Source organism: Elephas maximus, chromosome 6 (genome assembly GCF_024166365.1).
Source record: "Elephas maximus indicus isolate mEleMax1 chromosome 6, mEleMax1 primary haplotype, whole genome shotgun sequence".
Classification (NCBI taxonomy): domain Eukaryota; kingdom Metazoa; phylum Chordata; class Mammalia; order Proboscidea; family Elephantidae; genus Elephas; species Elephas maximus.
Genome location: NC_064824.1, coordinates 116,814,569 through 116,832,437, shown reverse-complemented (window position 1 = coordinate 116,832,437; position 17,869 = coordinate 116,814,569). Strand labels below are relative to the sequence as shown.

Genomic DNA, 17,869 nt, shown 5'->3' with positions numbered 1-17,869 from the left:
CCTGTCTGGAGATGGACTCTCCCTTGGTACACACGGCTTGTTCTTTAGGTTCTTTCCATAGCTGTTCCCTTTCTGGGTGGAGTGAGAAAACTATAAACAGAGCCAGGGAGCTTTATTCAGCCAGGGTGGGGCCAAATATGGGGCAGGGTCTCTGATCCAGGAGTGGGGACACAAGAGAGGCGGGCTTGGTGGCCGAGATGGTTGGATGTTTCTAGTAGTCAGCAGCGGCCCTTTCTGTTCCCCTAGTTGAAGTCCAAGCCAGCGCTGCCTTGGCTGCTGGTGTAGTAGGCAGTGCTGGGGCTGGGGCTGCCCCCGGAGGCTCTTCCCTGCAGCCGCTGTAGCCACCTTCGGGCGGCTGCCCGCCAGGGTGCTGTGTAGCGCTGATCACCCAGCCCCATGGCTACAGGCACGGCCGCTGCACTGGCACTGCCCAGCGAGGTCAGGGACAACAGAGTTCCAGGCCCCAGTGGGGGGCGATGCTCATAGGCCAGAACAGAGAGCAGCTGTGTGGCTACATAGGGCCCCCAGCACAGCCCAAAGAGCAGTGTGGCTCCCGCCTGCGCCCTTGCCTGCCTCCAGGTGAGGGCCCGGGCCAGGGTTGAGGGCTCGCCGCGGCACACTGCCCGCTCCAGCCTGCGGATGTCCTGCAGCTGGCGGTGGGCAGTGGCCAGCACGCGGGCAGAGAGCAGGGCGGCAGCACCCACGGCAGGCAGCAGGATCCCATAGACTTCAAGGTAGAGGTAGGGGGCTGGGAAGATAGCCTGGGAGCTGCAGTTGGCCCCAGGGGCCCAGTGGTTCCATCCCAGAGCGGGCAGGCTGGCAAAGAGCAGCGGCCCAGTCCAGGTGAGGAGTAGGGCCAGCCGAGTGTTCCCGCGGGGCCGGAGGGGCCGCAGCACTGCCATATAGCGCTCCCCATGCACCAGCAGGAGGTTGGCAAGCAGGGAGAGGAAGGAGAAGTTGGGGGCCAGGTAGAGGAGGATGCAAGGCCAGTATCCCCGGCGGCTCTGGCTCCACAGCCCGGGCAGCGTGGGCAGTGCCAGCCCTGTGAACAGCCCAGCCAGTAGCAGGCTCAGGAAGAAGCAGCCAGCGGGTGGGCTGCGCAAGCGGCGGTCCCAGGCAATGCCCAGGGCCAGGAGCAGGTTGGCAGCAACGATGAGGCTTGCCAGGGCCAGGGAGAGCCCCAGGGTTCCCCTGGGAATGGGGCTGGGCACTTCCCAGCTGCTGTTGGGTGTCATCTTGGGCCTCCAGAGAGGGGAGGTCTGGAACAGCAGCCAGTGTGCCTACATGGAGGATGGGGGAGTCAGAGTTAGGGGGCCACACAGGTCATTGTCCTGCTGGGGACTGCACATTAATCCAAAGGTGTGGACCGCTGAACAGTGGGTCATATCCCGTCTGCTAATACATTTAATTGCCAATAAAAAATTTATATAAAATACCCTATTTTTGGTCTCTCTTGAAACATCTGTTTAGATGCAAAGGCAGCCCCACTCAGCCCCAAAGCATTTTGTCCATCCCCTGCCTCCGCCTGGCCAGGCCACTAAATTAGCCAAAAGTGAGGCAAGGGGCTGGTGTGAGCAGTCTGGCAACAGCCAGTATTCCAGAGTCTCCTTTGGGCAGCGGCCAGGTGCACTCAGGGCAAGTACTGAGGTGCACGCGGGGATCCCCGTCTTCAGATGCTCAGCCCCTGGTTGGGTGCAAAGAAGTTATGGCCCCAAAGCATTATGCCAGATGTTATGTTACTAAGGGGGGGCGGGGGCAGGTGTGAGGCACTCACATTAATGAGGCGGCAGGTGCCAGGGCAAGGGGTGGCAGCAAGCAGGGTGCCTTGTATCCTGCACCGCCCCCGCCCCCATCTGCCCTCGTAGCCGGTTCCAGCTCAGTGAGCAGCCTCCGGCTAGGATTTCCAGCCCATAAACTCGACTCCTCTGTTCCATCCGCACTAGCAACAGGACCCTTCCTGGGAGCTGGAGGAAGGAGAGGAGTTGCTGGGGGGTGGGAGTGGCAGTGATACATACGGAGGTGCCAGCAGCAGGGAGAAGACCCCCCCCAACACACACCTCCAGGGGCTGATGCTGAGCCAGAGAGGGAGGAGCCCAGGGCAAGGCCTGGCCTCTCTGTGGTTCTGATCTGTCCCTGTCCTTTCCTTCAGTTTTCTCCCAGTTCTCAGCCCCCCAGTGCTGTGGGCCTCCGGCCACCACATTGTGGGAACCAGAGGGAGGGTCCTGGGTCCTGTGGGAGCTCCCACCTCTGTCAACAGGGGAGCCGCTGCTGTTGCTAGGAATAAAGTCAATAAGGAAAGGATTCTACCTAGCTCCCCTACCCTCCACCAGGGGCTTACGGCCACCCTGAGCTGAGGGATAGGCCCCCTTCTGTTTCTAATCCCCCCAGGGACCCCCAGCCCCAGGCCTCCACGCAATGTGCTCCTTTCCTCTTCTTCCTTCATTTTCCCTAGTACCGTCCATCAGGGGCGTCTTTCTGTCTCCTGGGCCCTCCAGTTTCTGTCCCCTCCCTCTCTGCACCATCAATTCTGTTAAACCCCCCGAGACCTCAGAGACCTTGCTCCAAACCTGGCCTCTGGGGTCCTCAGTTGGAGTTCCCAGCCCTACCTGGAGGTGTCCCCTCACCCCACCTCCACCAGAGCAGCAAGAAAGGCAGGGATCAGCCCCCAGGTGTGACTTCCCAGGGGTTTGGGCTGGGTGCAGTGGCCTCTCCAGGACCTGGGTCTGTGGTATGGAGGTGTGGCCTGGGAGGAGGGGTACTCACATGGCTACGGGGGGCAGGTGTGGCTCACCCAGCCCAGGCTTTCCCCTGAGGGTTAGGGGTGGCTGCCATCCACACTGCAGGGCTTCAGGCAGTGTCTGGTGTCCTGGCCGGCGAGTGTGGGAGTGTGGGAAGCGCCACCCTGGGATCGGCTGCCCAGGCTCTGCCCTGTCTGGGCTCCCGGAGGGATGCAGGAGCTGAGGCCGGTGGGGCTCGCCCAGCTCCGCCTCTGGGGGGTGGGACCTGGTGCACCCTGGGCTGCAGCAACGAGAAGCCTCCCCACTGAGTGCCTCTCCTACCCCAGCCGCCAGCCATCCCTGGTCACCTAGGTGGCAGCTCCCCTACTCAGGTACCCCATCTTGGAGCCCTTTTGGCTGCTACTGCCCAGCTAATCTGAGAAATGCATTGGAGTTAATGAATAATAATGATTTGGTCTGTCCCTCCCCACTTTCCACCCCAGTGAATACATTTACATTTTATGAACCTTAACCCCTATGAATGGCCAGCCAGCCGAGGGAGGGCAGCTCCAGCTCCATAATTCTGCATTTGCTAAAGGGTAGTATGTGTGTGAAGAGGGCAGCTCCCCTATCCCATCAAGGGGCTCTGGTGGCTGCTAATTGAAAGGTTAGCAGTTTGAACCTACCTACCAGAAGAAAGACCTGGGGATCTGCTCCCGTAAAGATTACAGCCTAGAAAACCCTCTGTAAAGATTATAGCCTAAAGACCCTATGGGGCAGTTCTATTCTGTCACATGGGGTGGCAAAATCCACTTAACAACAACCTCTATCCTATCACTTTATCAGCCTTTCAGTGTATAAAGCCAGCCCTGCCTTCCTGAATCTGGGGTAATTCCATACTTAACTACTTTGTGAGTCAAGTTCTGGGCTATGAGATTCAAATGGCTCTGGGTGTGGAGTTGCTCGGGTAGTGGGCCTCAATTTTCCCTCCTGTAAAATAGGAACAAGAAAAATCCACTCTCAGGGTTATAGGAGTATCATGAGATAACATATGTAACTGCATATACCCCAGTGCCTGACACCTAAATGGGGGGGGGGGTCTTAAGTGACTCTATTTGTTCATCCTTCATGATGATCAAAAGGCATGAGTCAGCTTTGGAATCAGGCATGCTGAGTTTGAATCCCAGTTAGAAACGTGGCTGGGATCCAATTTTTAGCCGTGTGAACTTGGGCAAATTAAAAAGTTCTCTTGCCTTGGTTTCCTCATCTGTAAAATGGGGCTCATAGGTGGCCCAAAAAAGTTAAGCACTCAGCTGCTAACCAAAAAGTTGGTGGTTCAAATTTACCCAGAGGCACCTTGGAAGACAGGCCTGGCGATCTACTTCTGAAAAGTCACACTCATTCAAAATCCTATTGAACACAGTTCTACTCTGACACACACGGGGTAGGAATCAACTTGAGAGCAACTGGGTTGGTTTGCTTTTACGGTGAGATTAAATGAGTTGATGTGTTACAAGGACTTAGATCAGCACTTGGCATTTGATAAACACTCAACAAACGGTGGCAATGATTATTATGAGAATTTCTGCCCTTTTCTGCATGTCCCTTCCCTCCAGCCACACGTCCCCTCTAAGAAAGAACTCCGCTGAGACAGGCAGGAAGCCTATGAAAAACAGGGGGAGATGACACTTCAGCACCATAGGGAAACTGAGGACACTAGGCTTAGGACGCCAAGAGCTGTGGTGCCTCAATTTCTACCTTAGACTTTGTGGCTTGGGATGAGGGAGAGGAGAGAAGCCAGTTATTCTGAGGCCTGAAACGGGAGGAACAAGCTGAAACTGCGGCAAGAAAGCTAGAGGTTAGACATTAGAAAAAACTTCCTTAGGAGCCCTAATACAAGGCATAAACAGAATACAAAACATTACCAAAAATGATGAAGAGAAACCAGATAACTGGGAGCTCCTAAAAATCAAACACCTATGCTCATCTAAAGACTTCACCAAAAGAGTAAAAAGACCACCTACAGACTGGGAAAGAATTTTCAGCTATGACATCTCAGACCAGCGCCTGATCTCTAAAATCTACATGATCCTGTCAAAACTTAACCACAAAAAGACAAACAACCCAATCAAGAAGTGGGCAAAGGATATGAACACACATTTCACTAAAGAAGATATTCAGGCAGCTAACAGATACATGAGAAAATGCTCTCGATCATTAGCTATTAGAGAAATGCAAATTAAAACTACGATGAGATTCCATCTCACTCCAACAAGGCTGGAATTAATCCAAAAAACACAAAATCATAAATGTTGGAGAGGCTGCGGAGAGATTGGAACTCTTATACACTGCTGGTGGGAATGTAAAATGGTACAACCACTTTGGAAATCTATCTGGCGTTATCTTAAACAGTTAGAACTACCATACAACCCAGAAATCCCACTCGGAATATACCCTAGAGATACAAGAGCCTTCACACAAGCAGATATATGCACACCCATGTTTATTGCAGCTCTGTTTACAATAGCAAAAAGCTGGAAGCAACCAAGGTGTCCGTCAACGGATGAATGGGTAAATAAATTGTGGTATATTCACACAATGGAATACTACGCATCGATAAAGAACAGTGACGCATCTGTGAAACATTTCATAACATGGAGGAACCTGGAAGGCATTATGCTGAGCGAAATGAGTCAGAGGCAAAAGGACAAATATTGTATAAGACCACTAGTATAAGATCTTGAGAAATAGTAAAAACTGAGAAGAACACATACTTTTGTGGTTACGAAGAGGGGAGGGAGAGGGTTTTTTATGGATTAATCAGTAGATAAGAACTGCTTTGGGTGAAGGGAAAGACAACACTCAATACATGGAAGGTCAGCTCAATTGGACTGGACAAAAAGCAAAGAAGTTTCTGGGATAAAATGAATGCTTCAAAGGTCAGCGGAGCAGGGGCGGGGGTCTGGGGAACATGGTTTGAGGGGACTTCTACGTCAATTGGCAAAATAATTCTATTATGAAAACTCTGCATCCCACTTTGAAATGTGGCGTCTGGGGTCTTAAATGCTAACAAGCGGCCATCTAAGATGCATCAATTAGTCTCAACCCAGCTGGAGCAAAGGAAAATGAAGACCACCAAGGTCACACGACAACTAAGAGCCCAAGAGACAGAAAGGGCCACATGAACCAGAAACCTACATTATCCTGAGACCAGAAGAACTAGTTGGTGCCCGGCCACAATCGATGACTGCCCTGACAGGGAGCACAACGGAGAACCCCTGAGGGAGCAGGAGATCAGTGGGATGCAGACCCCAAATTCTCATAAAAAGACCATACTTAATGGTCTGACTGAGACTAGAGGAATCCCGGCGGCAATGCTCCCCAGACCTTCTGTTGGCACAGGACAGGAACCATCCCCGAAGACAACTCATCAGACATGAAAGGGACTGGTCAGCGAGGGGAGGGGGGGAGATGCTGATGAAGAGTGAGCTAATTAAATCGGGTGGACACTTGAGATTGTGTTGGCAACTCTTGTCTGGAGGGGGGTTGGGAGGATAGATAGGGAAGCTGGCAAAATTGTCACGAAAGGAGAGACTGAAAGGGCTGACTCAATAGGGGGAGAGCAAGTGGGAGTAGGGAGTAAGATGTATGTAAACTTATATGTGACAGACTGATTGGATTTGTAAACGTCCACTTGAAGCTTAATAAAAGTTAATTAAAAAAAAAAAATCAAAACTTCCTCACTGAAGAGGACAAGTGGAAAGAGCAAGGGGTCTTCTGAGCTCTCTCGGGGAGACCTGGGCCTGAAAGGCCTGAGGCCTGAGGAGTCTAGCTCTGCCAACGCTGCACAGGCAGTCACGGAGCCCAGGGCGGAAGAGGAAAGCATCCAGCCTCAAACCCATCCTCCAGGGAGCTGGTGAGCAAATGGACTCTGGGTTCCAGCAGACGAATGGCCCTCAGACCCATGCTATCTGGTGGGCAGAAGTCAGAGGCTCTGGGAGAGTTCATCCTGTGGTGTGGACAGAAGTGGGTATGGGGCCCCTCAGATAGTGGGCTGCCAGGAATAAACAAATCTCCTTCTGTTCCTGGCCCTGGCCTCTTCCCTGCAGGGATTTAGGATGTCTGTGTTTCTTCTTCGCTGCTCTGTTTAAACATTGTGTGTGGGATGACATGTGGAGGGGGTTGACTTAGGCGGTAGGAGTCGGGAAGCCTGGGTCAGCCCTGCTTCTTTCTTACTGGATGAGCCCGTTCCTCTCTGCTCCCCCAGCATGCCCTGGGACTGACTCATACCCAGCCTTTTCCCTCCTCTCCACTGAGAGGGCTCTGGTGAGAGTAGTTTTCAGATGCTTCATGGACTCTGTAGGCAGTCTTATAGCCTCCATTGTGGACCCCGATCTCCTTCCTAAGGTTCAGCCTGTATTCACACTCTGGCATTGAATCCTCCTGGGTCTACTTTGTCTCCATTCTCTTAAATGTTTTTCTCTCTGCTGACCAACGTCTGGGACTGGGTGTTATACGCGAGGGCTGGGCATACCAACTCTGGACAGGTAGAGGCAAACAGGCAGTGGGGCTTCCTGGGCGCTGGCTGGCCTCTTGGAGCTGCTGTTCAATGCTTCGCTTCCCACAGACAAGCCCTTTGGAGCCTCTGAAGGGCTCTGGGAACAAAACTATGACCCAGAGACTGGCCAGGATCTGGGCTTCAGGAAGCCCTAAGTCAGTCATATGAACAGAATAAATTCTGGTCCTTCCTGTTAGGTCTAAGCAACCAGTCTCCTGGTCTGGGTTGGCTGCCTAGGTCACAAAAGGAGCCATAGAAATGGTGGCATTTTTAGCAATCTCCAGAGGGGGGCAGCATTGCTTGAACGCAAAATCATCACATCAGTGACCCAGGCTCAGTCTCCCCTCTATGAAGCTGTGTGGACTAGGGCATCAGACCTGCTCCAAGAGTCTGAACGTCAGTGAAGGACAACTGCCAAGTCTCAGCTCCCCACAAGGAGGCTGATGCAGCAGCTAGGGCCATTTCCTTCTCCTGGTTTTAATTTCCCTGCCCTCTGATCCCACCCCTTTACTTCCTATTGTAATTGTTTCCTTTCCTTCCAAACTCCTTCCTAGTCCTGGTGCTATGGCTGTTAACCAAAAGGTTGGCAGTTCAAATCCACCAGCCACTCCTTGGAAACCCTATGGAGCAGTTCAACTGTTCTATAGGGTCGCTGAGTTGGAATGGACTCCACGGCAATAGGTTTCCTTCCAAACTCCTAGTTCTTGCCTGAGTCCTACCTTATCCAGACATGGAGATTCCCACCGCAGCTGCAGGAAAGGCAATCCTAGCAGGGAGCGTGCAATGATTAAAGCACTTGGTTGCTAACCAAAAGGTAGGGGGTTCAAATCCACCAGCCTCCACAGGAGAAAGATGTGGCAGTAACTTCCATAAATATTTATAGCCTTGGAAACCCGGAGGACCTGGAAATCCCCAAGATAGTGACATGATGCTTGGCTTATGTTGTTTTGATTCCCTAGACTGTATAGGAAAGGAACTCAGATTATGTCTTAATAAATGCCCATGATGTGATAGGCACTTATCTGTTCTCTTCCTTTTGTGAGACAGATTGAAAAACTGGCTCAGTCACACAGCCATTAGGTGGTGGAACCTGGATGCAAACCCAAGTCTGTCTCCAAAACATTGTTTTATGCCTCCACAGCTCATACCCAAGGACAACCACTTCCTATGCATGAAGTCTCAGGGGCAGGTGAACCAATTTAATTTAGACTAGATCACTGTTTTTCCCAGCTCCTGTCACCTCAGTGTTCTTGACTCTCATCATGAGATGACCCTACTCGCAGTCCTACGGGCCTTGGCTGCCGTGACAGTGGCCCTCTTTGTGCACAAAGGGGAATAAGGACCTTTGACACTAGATCCACACTAATGCCTAGTGTGTCCTGGAAACAAGTCAGGAGGGAGGGAGGAGCGAGTCAGTATGGAGAGAGGTTTTCACCAGCATGGGTTTTTAATGCTGACAAACAGTTTTTAGAATTAGATACTTCCTTAAGATTTACTGCTGTAAAAAATTAATATTTAATGCCTCTTTCTCTCCTAACTCCATGTTTCCTAAGCAACCTTGATTTTGCCATCTACAGTACTTTTCAGAAATCTGATTCCCATTATTGGCAAGAGATCAGTGGAGTTCCAGCTTACTAGAGTTAGGTTCTAAAGTCAGCAAGAAAGCAAAAAACACTTGTCATCATAATTACCCCTGAAAAACTCCTTAAATGGTCCATGGGGTACAGAATACATTATGTCACCATCTCTTGAGATACCTAGTTCAGGTTTTCCTCCAGCACTGGAACAGATCATCAGCCATCTAAGTGATATGAAAGGCCAGGAAACCACTAGGCTGACAGACTCTGTGGTGAAGACCTCCCCTACTTGAGGCCACAAGGTCAGCCTCACTGAGGGGACAGCACTCCCAGGGCACTGTTGAGGGGATGGACATGGAACTGTCTTCACAATGAAAATTTTTGCCCCTTAACAACTCATTTTTTGGAAGTTACATCTGTGTTTACTGATACTCCTCTGTGAATGAAGCTCCACACAGGTGGCTGCTTACAATAAGCACAATGACCACCTTTGGAGAATCACATGAAGCAAAGAGATCAAAATACGATGGGAAATCAGAGCTCCCTGAGTTCTCTAAAAGCACATTTAAATGAATTAAATGAAGTCTGGATAACTGAATGACCTCTGGCTTTCAAACTTCTTGGCTGTGGCCCACAGTAAACATGCATTTTTACAATCCAGTCAAGATGTGTGTAGGTAACTGAAACACATCACTAATTCAGCACTGTCCCTTAACAGGTGTGATGACTCTGATTAATCTAGTGTATACTATTTCCTTAAAAAAAAAAAGTTGGTCCCATGAAACTACACACGTGGTGAAAATGCACAGAAACACACAACACACGCACAAACAAGTGCATGTAAACCTGGCAAACTCTGAACAAGGTAGGGCCTGTGTCAATGTCAGTTTCCTGGTTGTGGTATTGTACTATAGTTATACAAGATGTAACCACTTGGGGAAACTGATGAAGGGCAGGCACACAGGCTCTTTCTCTGTTATTTCTTACAACTGCATGTGAATCTACAATTATCTTAAAATGAAAAATTTAGAAAATAAAAAAAAATTCTGGTTATATGGCAGTCAAGTGATTTCACACTTCATTAATGGGTCTCAAACCATTGTGAAACCCGCTTCCTTAGACTGAGACAAATTTAAAGGGATCGCAAGATGGCAGAAACCATTAGGATAGCCCCCAGACAACTGGAAAGGTGCCTCTGAAATTCTTCTTTTAGAAAGAGGAACTGCGGTCAATTAGTTTGCATTAGATCCACACCTAAACACTCGTCAATGTCCTGCACTGCTACATACACCATGCAATGCATTTTAGGAAACGCTATGCAATATTCATAGCATAAAGGAGGGAATAAGTCATAAAACACTTATATTTGCCTGTCATTGTCCTGGGAGCTTTTGGCCACTCAGGACCAGAGGGGTCAGGTCACTAGACTTAGTGACCAAGCTTTATCATCAGTACGTTCAAGTCTACTTAGAAATGTCAATCAACAGCTAATGGGTCCAGCATTCTCTCCTGTAAGGGGAGGCAGAGGATCTAGACCTGAGGAGTTCTTGAACCCGAGGTTTCCAGCTCAGTTTTGCAGGTTCAAGGGTAGTGCAGCTTTATCCTTCCTCCCTCCTCCTCTTTCTCTTGGACTCATTGTCCAGTTGTTGTTGTTAGGTGCCGCTGAGTCAGTTCCGACTCATAGCAACTTTACGTAAACAGAATGAAATACCGCGCGGTCCTTCACCGCCCTCACAATTGTTTTCATGCTTGAACCCTTGTTGCAGCCACGGTGTCAATCTCCCTTGTTGATGGAAACCCACCAATTCTCAAGTACGATAGAAAGATTTTCTTTATTAATGAACCCAACCGTATTTCTTTAGATATAGGAGTTTTGAACTCAAATACTTAGGAGAAAACAAGTTAAGATTGCATTATCCTGCAACTCATTACCAGTAACATATTGCAAAGCGAAACAGCTTGGAAAAGAGGGTGGAAGGGGAGTGAAGGAGGGAAGATAAAGAAAAGGAATTAAGTTGATCAAGTGGAATTCTTCTTTTTTTTCTTTTTTAAATTCTCGGGAAATATGAAGTCCTTGCAAGCACAGCTCGTTTCTGCAGATTATTTTCCAAACGTTACAAAATGGAACCAAAATGGAGAATCCCTTAAGAACCTGAAGAGGTGCAACATTAAAAGCTACGATTATCCAGTAGCAAGTGTTCCAGCCTTCGGTTGCCAGCCGCTGCCTCCTCCTGTGCCCCAGTTAGCGGGATGAAAACGTCTTCCCCCTTCAAAAGAAGAGAGTAAGTGTGAAGGCTAGTAGTTTCTGGCTGACTTTCCCTCCCACTCCACACTCCCGAACTAGGAATGGGATCCCAAAGAGACACTAATAGGAGGTGGACAGGGCTAGGGATTCCTTAGGTCAAGGTATGTACGATTTACAGGACAGGCACTGAGCTCCAGCTTTCATAGATTGGATTCATCACCCCTCGCCCTTATGTTAAGCCCATAAGGACATTAAATGTACTGAGTTAGATGGGAGAATCACTTATCCATGATTTCTGGGTGGCCTAGATCTTGAATTTCAGACTGAGCTCAACCTGCTCCTAGTATTACCTAGTCAGTTCAGGCTCCGCCCACAAGCTTATACCTTTTTTTTTTTTTTATCACGAGGCCAAACCAAAAAAAAAAAAACCAAACCCCCTGCCGTCGAGTCAACTCCAACCCACAGCAACCCCACGGGACAGGGTAAAACTGCCCTATACAGTTTCCAAGGAGCACCTGATGGATTCGAAGCGCCAGCCTTTTGGTTAGCAGCTGTAGCTCTTAACCACTGCGCCACCAGGGTTTCCTATTGTGAGGGAGTGTTCTAAATATTCTACATTTAATTCTCACATGGTAGGTGTCCTAGCTGTCTCTGATTTACAGATAAGGAAGCTGAAGCACAGAGAGGACCACTTGCCTAAGTTTACACAGTGGCAAAGCCAAGATTCGAACACAGACAGGCGGACCCTAGAGTCTATGCTCTTAACTACTGTGCCACGCCATACGTGCTTATTTACAAGTCACATTCATATGCTACTATGATGATATATACCTTATGAAACATAAGCATCAATGTGGTGGAGCTTCCAACCTTTTCTAGAACCAGGGTCGTTCTCACTTTTTAAAAAAATTAGTGATAAAATATATGCAACATAAAATTTGTCTTTGTAACCATTTTTAACTATACATTTCACAGTGCAGTGGTATTAATTACATCCCCAATGTTGTGTGGCCATCAACCTATCTCTTTCTGTAACCTTTCCATGCCCCAGACAGATGCTCTGTAGCCATTAAGCAGCAACTCCTCATTCTTCCCTCTCTTCGGCCCCTGGTAACTTCTAATCTGCTTTCTGTCTCTGTGAATTTGCCTGTTCTAGGTATTTTATGTAAGTGCAGTCATGCCATGGACACCCTGCTGGCGCAGTGGTTAAAGCTCATACCTTTTAAGACCAGCAGAGAGCAGTTGCTTAAATCTTTCATCATGGGGGCAGGATGTTCGAAAAAGCAACCCCAGAACAGATAAGGGTGATGGATGAACTACATAATGAATGTAGTTAATGCCACTGAATGTGAAGACTTGCTAAAAATGTCAAATGTTCTGTTACATATGTATTTAAAAAAAAAAAAAAGCAACCCCAAAATGTCTAAGGCTAAAGGCACTTCATGTTGTCACGTGGTGATTAGACTCCGGTTGGAACATTTGCCAGACTTTAGGCTCTTAGTCATAGTGGCCTGTCCTACCCAGTATTTCGTAAAAAGGGCCAGGTTTGGGAAGAGGCTGGTTCCAAAAGGTAAGTAAGGGAATTTGGTAAAGCAGCCTGGAAGCTGGAACTGAGAACTATGAAAATTAGAGCAAAAATACAGGGTCTCAATTTTTCCTGCCCTAATGTCTCACCTACTCCAAAACGAAACCATCTTTAATCACCCCTGCCTCCAAATAAAAAGCTCATAAGCGTGCTGACTCTGATAGTCAGCTTCTATCCAGGGCACTTTTTGTCACAGCAGCCAGCCACCTCCTTCCACCAGGTTCAGAGTTCTGCAGACTCCTCCCTCTGCCCCGTGCTGTGTGTGGGTGTCCTGGCACCTCCTGCCCACAGCTGGCCAGTTAACTCCCACCCTCCATTAGTGACATCATCTGGTTTTCAGAGTGGATACAGTTGTTTGCACTCCTCGTCTCCTTTCTGGAGTCTGACTCCGCCAAAGAAGGCCAAAAGATGAAAAAGGTTTATGGACAATTTGTTCATTTCAAGGATTCATCCTTCCTTAGTTCCTCTGTCATGAGAGGGAGTTATCCCTGCCCCTTATACAACGGCCCTTACTCTGCAGCATCCCCAAGACTGCCTGCTGGCTGTGTACTACAGAGGGAGAGAATCCCTGGTGGGAGACACTGGGCAGTGGCTGCCTGGTAGGCTCTCCTCCTGAACGAATGATACCAGCAATCCTGTGACTCTCTACTTACGAGACCCAGCCTTCCTGTGTGGTTCGTGACAGCTGGCAAGGTCAGCTTCCCTCCTGCTGTACCTAGCTGCCAGTTCACCTCCTGGCCTCTACTGAATTGTTTGTCTCTCCCTTGGGCCCTAAAAGTGGCTGCCTCACACCCAAGGTCACCAAAGTGGTGCCTGGTGAGAAAAGCAGCCCTGTGAAGGGCAAGCAGGGAAAGGGGCAATTTTCAACTCCAGGATGGAGACCAAGTTCTAGAGTTGCAGCAAGGGCACGTTCTCTCACCCCCCCACTCCACCTTGTTGGGAGTCATGCCCATTTTACTATATGCTAAGAAGCTGCAGGGTAGAAGAAATGATGCTACAATCTCACTGCATCGCATCTGGACACCTCTCTAAGCAAAAGACCCATCTAGAGGCTGAATACCATTTCTCGGGCTCTGGGTGGTAAGCACAGAGCTAGTACAAAGCCTTTGGTATCCATTTCCTAATGAGACATGTACAGTCTCTAGAGGCTTTGCCCAAAGAAGTCAAGGTGACAAAGTACTTTGTGTAACCGCCTGCTGTTTCTGTGACTGAAAACCCTTCCCTAGTGCTCAGAGTCAGGCAACTCTCTCATCCTTTCAAACGGCAGCAGAAACTAACTTGGGAGAAGAGGGCCTCCTATGCCAGGGGAAGAGGCCAGAAGGCCTAGACACACCACACCCATCAAAGGGGGTTGGCAAATTCACTGGCTGGGAGGGGTGAAGGCAGGCTTGGTTCACCAGAAGACTTTTAACCCTTTAGTGACTTGTGGGACATACGTATCCCAACCACTTTTTATGCCTCTGGAGCTCTTTGTGAAGGTGAAGGAAGGCCAGTCTTATTTTAACACGTTTACCTTTAAGACGGGAGCATTTTGAAATGCGTGCACCTCAGGAACCCCAGCTGGAGCCGTGTTATGGTGTGGAATGAGCACTGTGTTGGAGTATGTCTCCTGGGTGTGTGAATTTTGTAAACTTTTGACAGGTTTGCCTTTGTTTCTATGAGATAAGCCTCCTCACTGTGTTTCTCAGTTACTATGTTCTCCTAAGAATGTACTTATTGCAAGAGCAAGCTATTCCTAGTCTTCATTAAGTCACAGCGGCCGTTTTCTCCCTGATGCCATTCACTGTTTCCAGCCCCCCGCTCTGCTTTGAGTCTTTGCTTTACAATCTGTCAGGACTGCTTTTCTAGCTTCTCCACAGTAAGTAATGCCTTTGCAATAAGGAATAAGGCATTGCAGTAGAACTTTTCAAGAGGCTCAGGACCTCCTCTAAGTTATTCTTACCCCATAATCTTAGGGCCCAATCACTGCTTTCACGTGTAGCAGGGAGAATGCACTGCTGGGAGCAGGTCTATAATATTCCAAGGTGGCTGTTTCTGCCTCTTAGCTGTTAATGTTAGTACTGCTTTTATTACAATGAAGAATATGTGGTAGTGCTAACTTTTCTGAGATTCAAATTACTTTAGTTGTGGCTTTTACAGCAATGAAGAATGCACTGTAGTGCTCAGTTTCCTGAGATAAAAAAAATCCCTTGGCTTTATTTATCTGGGCTGTAAGTACAGCTTTTGCAGTAAGGAAGAATGCACTGTACCATGTGTTGAATACTTTTGTGAAAAAATAATAAAAAGGCTAAGAAGGAAACTAGAATAAAATATATGTGCAATCATTGCCAGGTGCCTTCATGTTTTACAAATTTTCAATTACAAAAAAAAAAAAAAACAAACCCAGTTTTATCATTAACTCCTATTGGTAGGATTTACTATGTTCAGTGTCCGCTGGGACATCTGTGATCCCAGATAGTGGGTATCAAAATCCGTAAATCATTAACAAAAATTCTGAACTGGTCCTGTAATCAGCATTCCTTCCATTAGTGAAAATATAGTATCAACAAAAAATTCAAAGGAGGAAATAACTGGGTCACCAAAGGGTTAACTCAACCCGCACAAAAGAGAGCAGACCTTATCTCGGGAACAGGATCGCCTAAATTTCCCCAGGAGGGGAACCAAGACCTGGCACCTTGCGCAGCTCTAACTTCCTAGGCCCTGTACCACCCTGGCCTCTCCTGCACGCGGAGCACACACTGCTCGTTTTCCACACAAACTTCTTGCTGAAAAGCCAATGAGGAGAGAACACTGGTGGTTCCAGGACTACTTACTTAACTTAATGTCCTTAAGCAGATTATTCCATTTTTCCAGAAAGACCCTGAGAAGGTCCAGACTGACCTCTCTGGACTCGGGCCCAAAGAGAACACTGCTTATCTTAGCAAAATGGTCTGTTTCTTTCTAGCTGCCATTCTTATAGTTCACAAAAATATGGAGACACGGAAACCCAGCTTGGACTATTCAGTAGCAAAAACCTGCTAATTCCATCATCAGTTTGTCACTAGCTATAAGCCCAATCCTGCCTGCCTCACATGTAGCTACTGCCCAGAAACCTAGAGGGTCAGGCCACCAATGTCCTTTTTTTTCTTCTTGGTGAGTTCAGGAGAGAGGAAGGCGGTCTTGCTGTGGGCCTGCTCTACTTACGTGATTGTTTTCATTTCTTTTTTCTCGGCATCTGGGCGTGCACGGTTCAGCACCTTGAGGAAGTCGGATGTTTTCGCCCGCATACGTGTGTGAATATAGGCCTACGAACAAACAAAATAGGTACTAAAGCAATCATGTTTTAGAAAAACAGCTCTGTTTTCATTAGAAGTCATCAGGAAGGTTTGACAGACTTGGGGCCGTGCAGAGAAGCAGGAAGGCTAGCCATATCCATTTCTCTGTAACGAGGAGGGATGGGGGAGAAGGGAAAGAGATGAAGAAAGGTGTGATTTCTTGAAGCTTCTAGAACTATCTACTTCGAGCCCCTGCCAAAAGCCTGGACTACAGGAATGGCTATTGATGCAATTAACGCTGGTGAAGAGAAGAAACGGCGCACAGAAAACTGAGATCCTGGGGGCAACTCTTACCTTAGAGCACTTGATGTGGTAGTGCAGGTAGTCCCGAAACGTGTGGATCAGGTTGATGGTGTTGTCTCGGGCACTGGTGTTGGTGTGGCGAGGGAACAACACTGGGAAGTGAGGGGCACAAAGAAAGCGTCAGGGTGGAACATGAATACCAAAGAACAGCAGCCTATCGTCAACTTCAATCTCTCCCTGCTGTAGTTGAACCCACTTGCTTCATTACTCCCAGGCTTTGTCAGGGTTTTCTCCTTGAAATGAGAGAGGCATAAACAGTATAACTAGATAAGGTGTGAGTGTAGACGGAGGGCCCCGAGAAAAATGGAGAGCTCATGGTGGAAAAACAGGGCTACTGAGGGGAAGGACCTGATCCTAAGCTGGATCCTTGGTCTGATTCTATGGCTGAGCTTCTGAAATCTATGCCCAGTCTGCCACACATCTATAGCTCCTGCCTCTGCAGCTCAGCAAAGTCTCCTTGGAAGGGTGACACTAACTGGCTATCTGGGTGGACTGCGGAGAAAACAGTTTATCTTAAGAAATCAGGAAACGAATCTTGCCTGTCCTAGGTCGCTGGTGCTGATGTACAGAGTAAACACTCAGAGAAACTAAGTTCCAGAGCACAGCCCATTTTCTTGCTGTGAGAGCCCAACACTAAGGGTCTGAAGACCCAAGCCCTCCAAGCCTTGATGAGGGCAGGGAGGGAGGAGGAGCTGCTTTGGCTGGGAGCTGAGAAATGCCCATCCCATGGTATTAACCACGTGAAGACCCATGTGGTAACACTCAGTCCTCGAGCAGACCTCATGACCCCTTTCCCTTTGGCTTTTTGGAATTCTCTCAATCTCTGCACCCACCCTACTCACTGGTCTATCAGCAAAATGCCCTGAGTTTGAAGTTTTGCCAAAATGAAAAAGAATGCTTCATAAGAGTGAGGACCCTGGGTCAATTTTCCCTAGCCTGAAAAGAAATGAACACTAGCACAGAAGATCCATCGAATCTCTGATGTCACTGACTATACATTTCCCATGATACTATGTACCACAGAGAGATGCTGCTAATTAAACTATGACATGCCATGAATTATAGGCTATATCTCAACTTCAGAGATACTAACATGTACAGAAAAATGCATCTTAGGTTTAACGAACTGTGGTAAATCTACTCACTCGATCATCACCAATAAGCAGGTACACCTTTAGTACTGAGGTTAATTAAATACAACTTCAAAAAAAAAGGAGACATTTTAGCGGCACAGATGCCATGTGAATAAGCTGTTATTCCAAACCATGCTGTAATAATCAGCCAGCTCACAAGACTGAAGCAACTGCAGTAAGGGAAGACTTGAATTTCCTCAGTGGGCAAGTGGAACGAGTGAATCATGGCTGGAGCTCAGGGTTAAAAAGAAAAAAAACAAGAATGCCAAAATGACAAAGAATTCCTATCCAGCTGCTTAGCAGCAGCTATGAGGCCCTAACCCCTAAGCCTTGACATCAGAGACTACCCTTTCCCCACATACGGTTTAGCAAAAAAAAAAAAGGGAAGAGGGGGAAAAAAAGAAAAAACAGAAGAATTACTGCACACAAAACAGGGC

At 48.2% G+C, this 17,869-nt stretch overlaps 2 protein-coding genes and 1 long non-coding RNA gene across 3 annotated transcripts in view; all 3 read right to left on the bottom strand.

Moving 5' to 3' along the window:
- Nucleotides 1-242: 242 nt before the first annotated feature.
- On the bottom strand, nucleotides 243-1,235 carry GPBAR1 (G protein-coupled bile acid receptor 1). The gene has a single exon (XM_049888141.1). The coding sequence runs from the start codon at nucleotides 1,233-1,235 to the stop codon at nucleotides 243-245; it is 993 nt and encodes a 330-aa protein (XP_049744098.1).
- Nucleotides 1,231-2,928, bottom strand: LOC126078090 (uncharacterized). Its single transcript, XR_007517961.1, has 3 exons — nucleotides 2,764-2,928; nucleotides 1,775-1,964; nucleotides 1,231-1,280 (listed from the first exon to the last, which is right to left on the bottom strand). It is a non-coding gene; the product is annotated as an uncharacterized LOC126078090 (long non-coding RNA).
- A 7,737-nt stretch (nucleotides 2,929-10,665) lies between these two features.
- ARPC2 (actin related protein 2/3 complex subunit 2) overlaps nucleotides 10,666-17,869 on the bottom strand; it is a 33,570-nt gene continuing 26,366 nt past the window's right edge. Inside the window, exons 9-11 of the mRNA XM_049888140.1 lie at nucleotides 16,291-16,391; nucleotides 15,866-15,966; nucleotides 10,666-11,119 (exon numbers count right to left, since the gene is read on the bottom strand). Of these exons, the coding sequence (XP_049744097.1) occupies nucleotides 11,095-11,119; nucleotides 15,866-15,966; nucleotides 16,291-16,391 (227 nt within the window). The 3' untranslated portion in view covers nucleotides 10,666-11,094. The remainder of the gene's footprint in view (nucleotides 11,120-15,865; nucleotides 15,967-16,290; nucleotides 16,392-17,869) is intronic.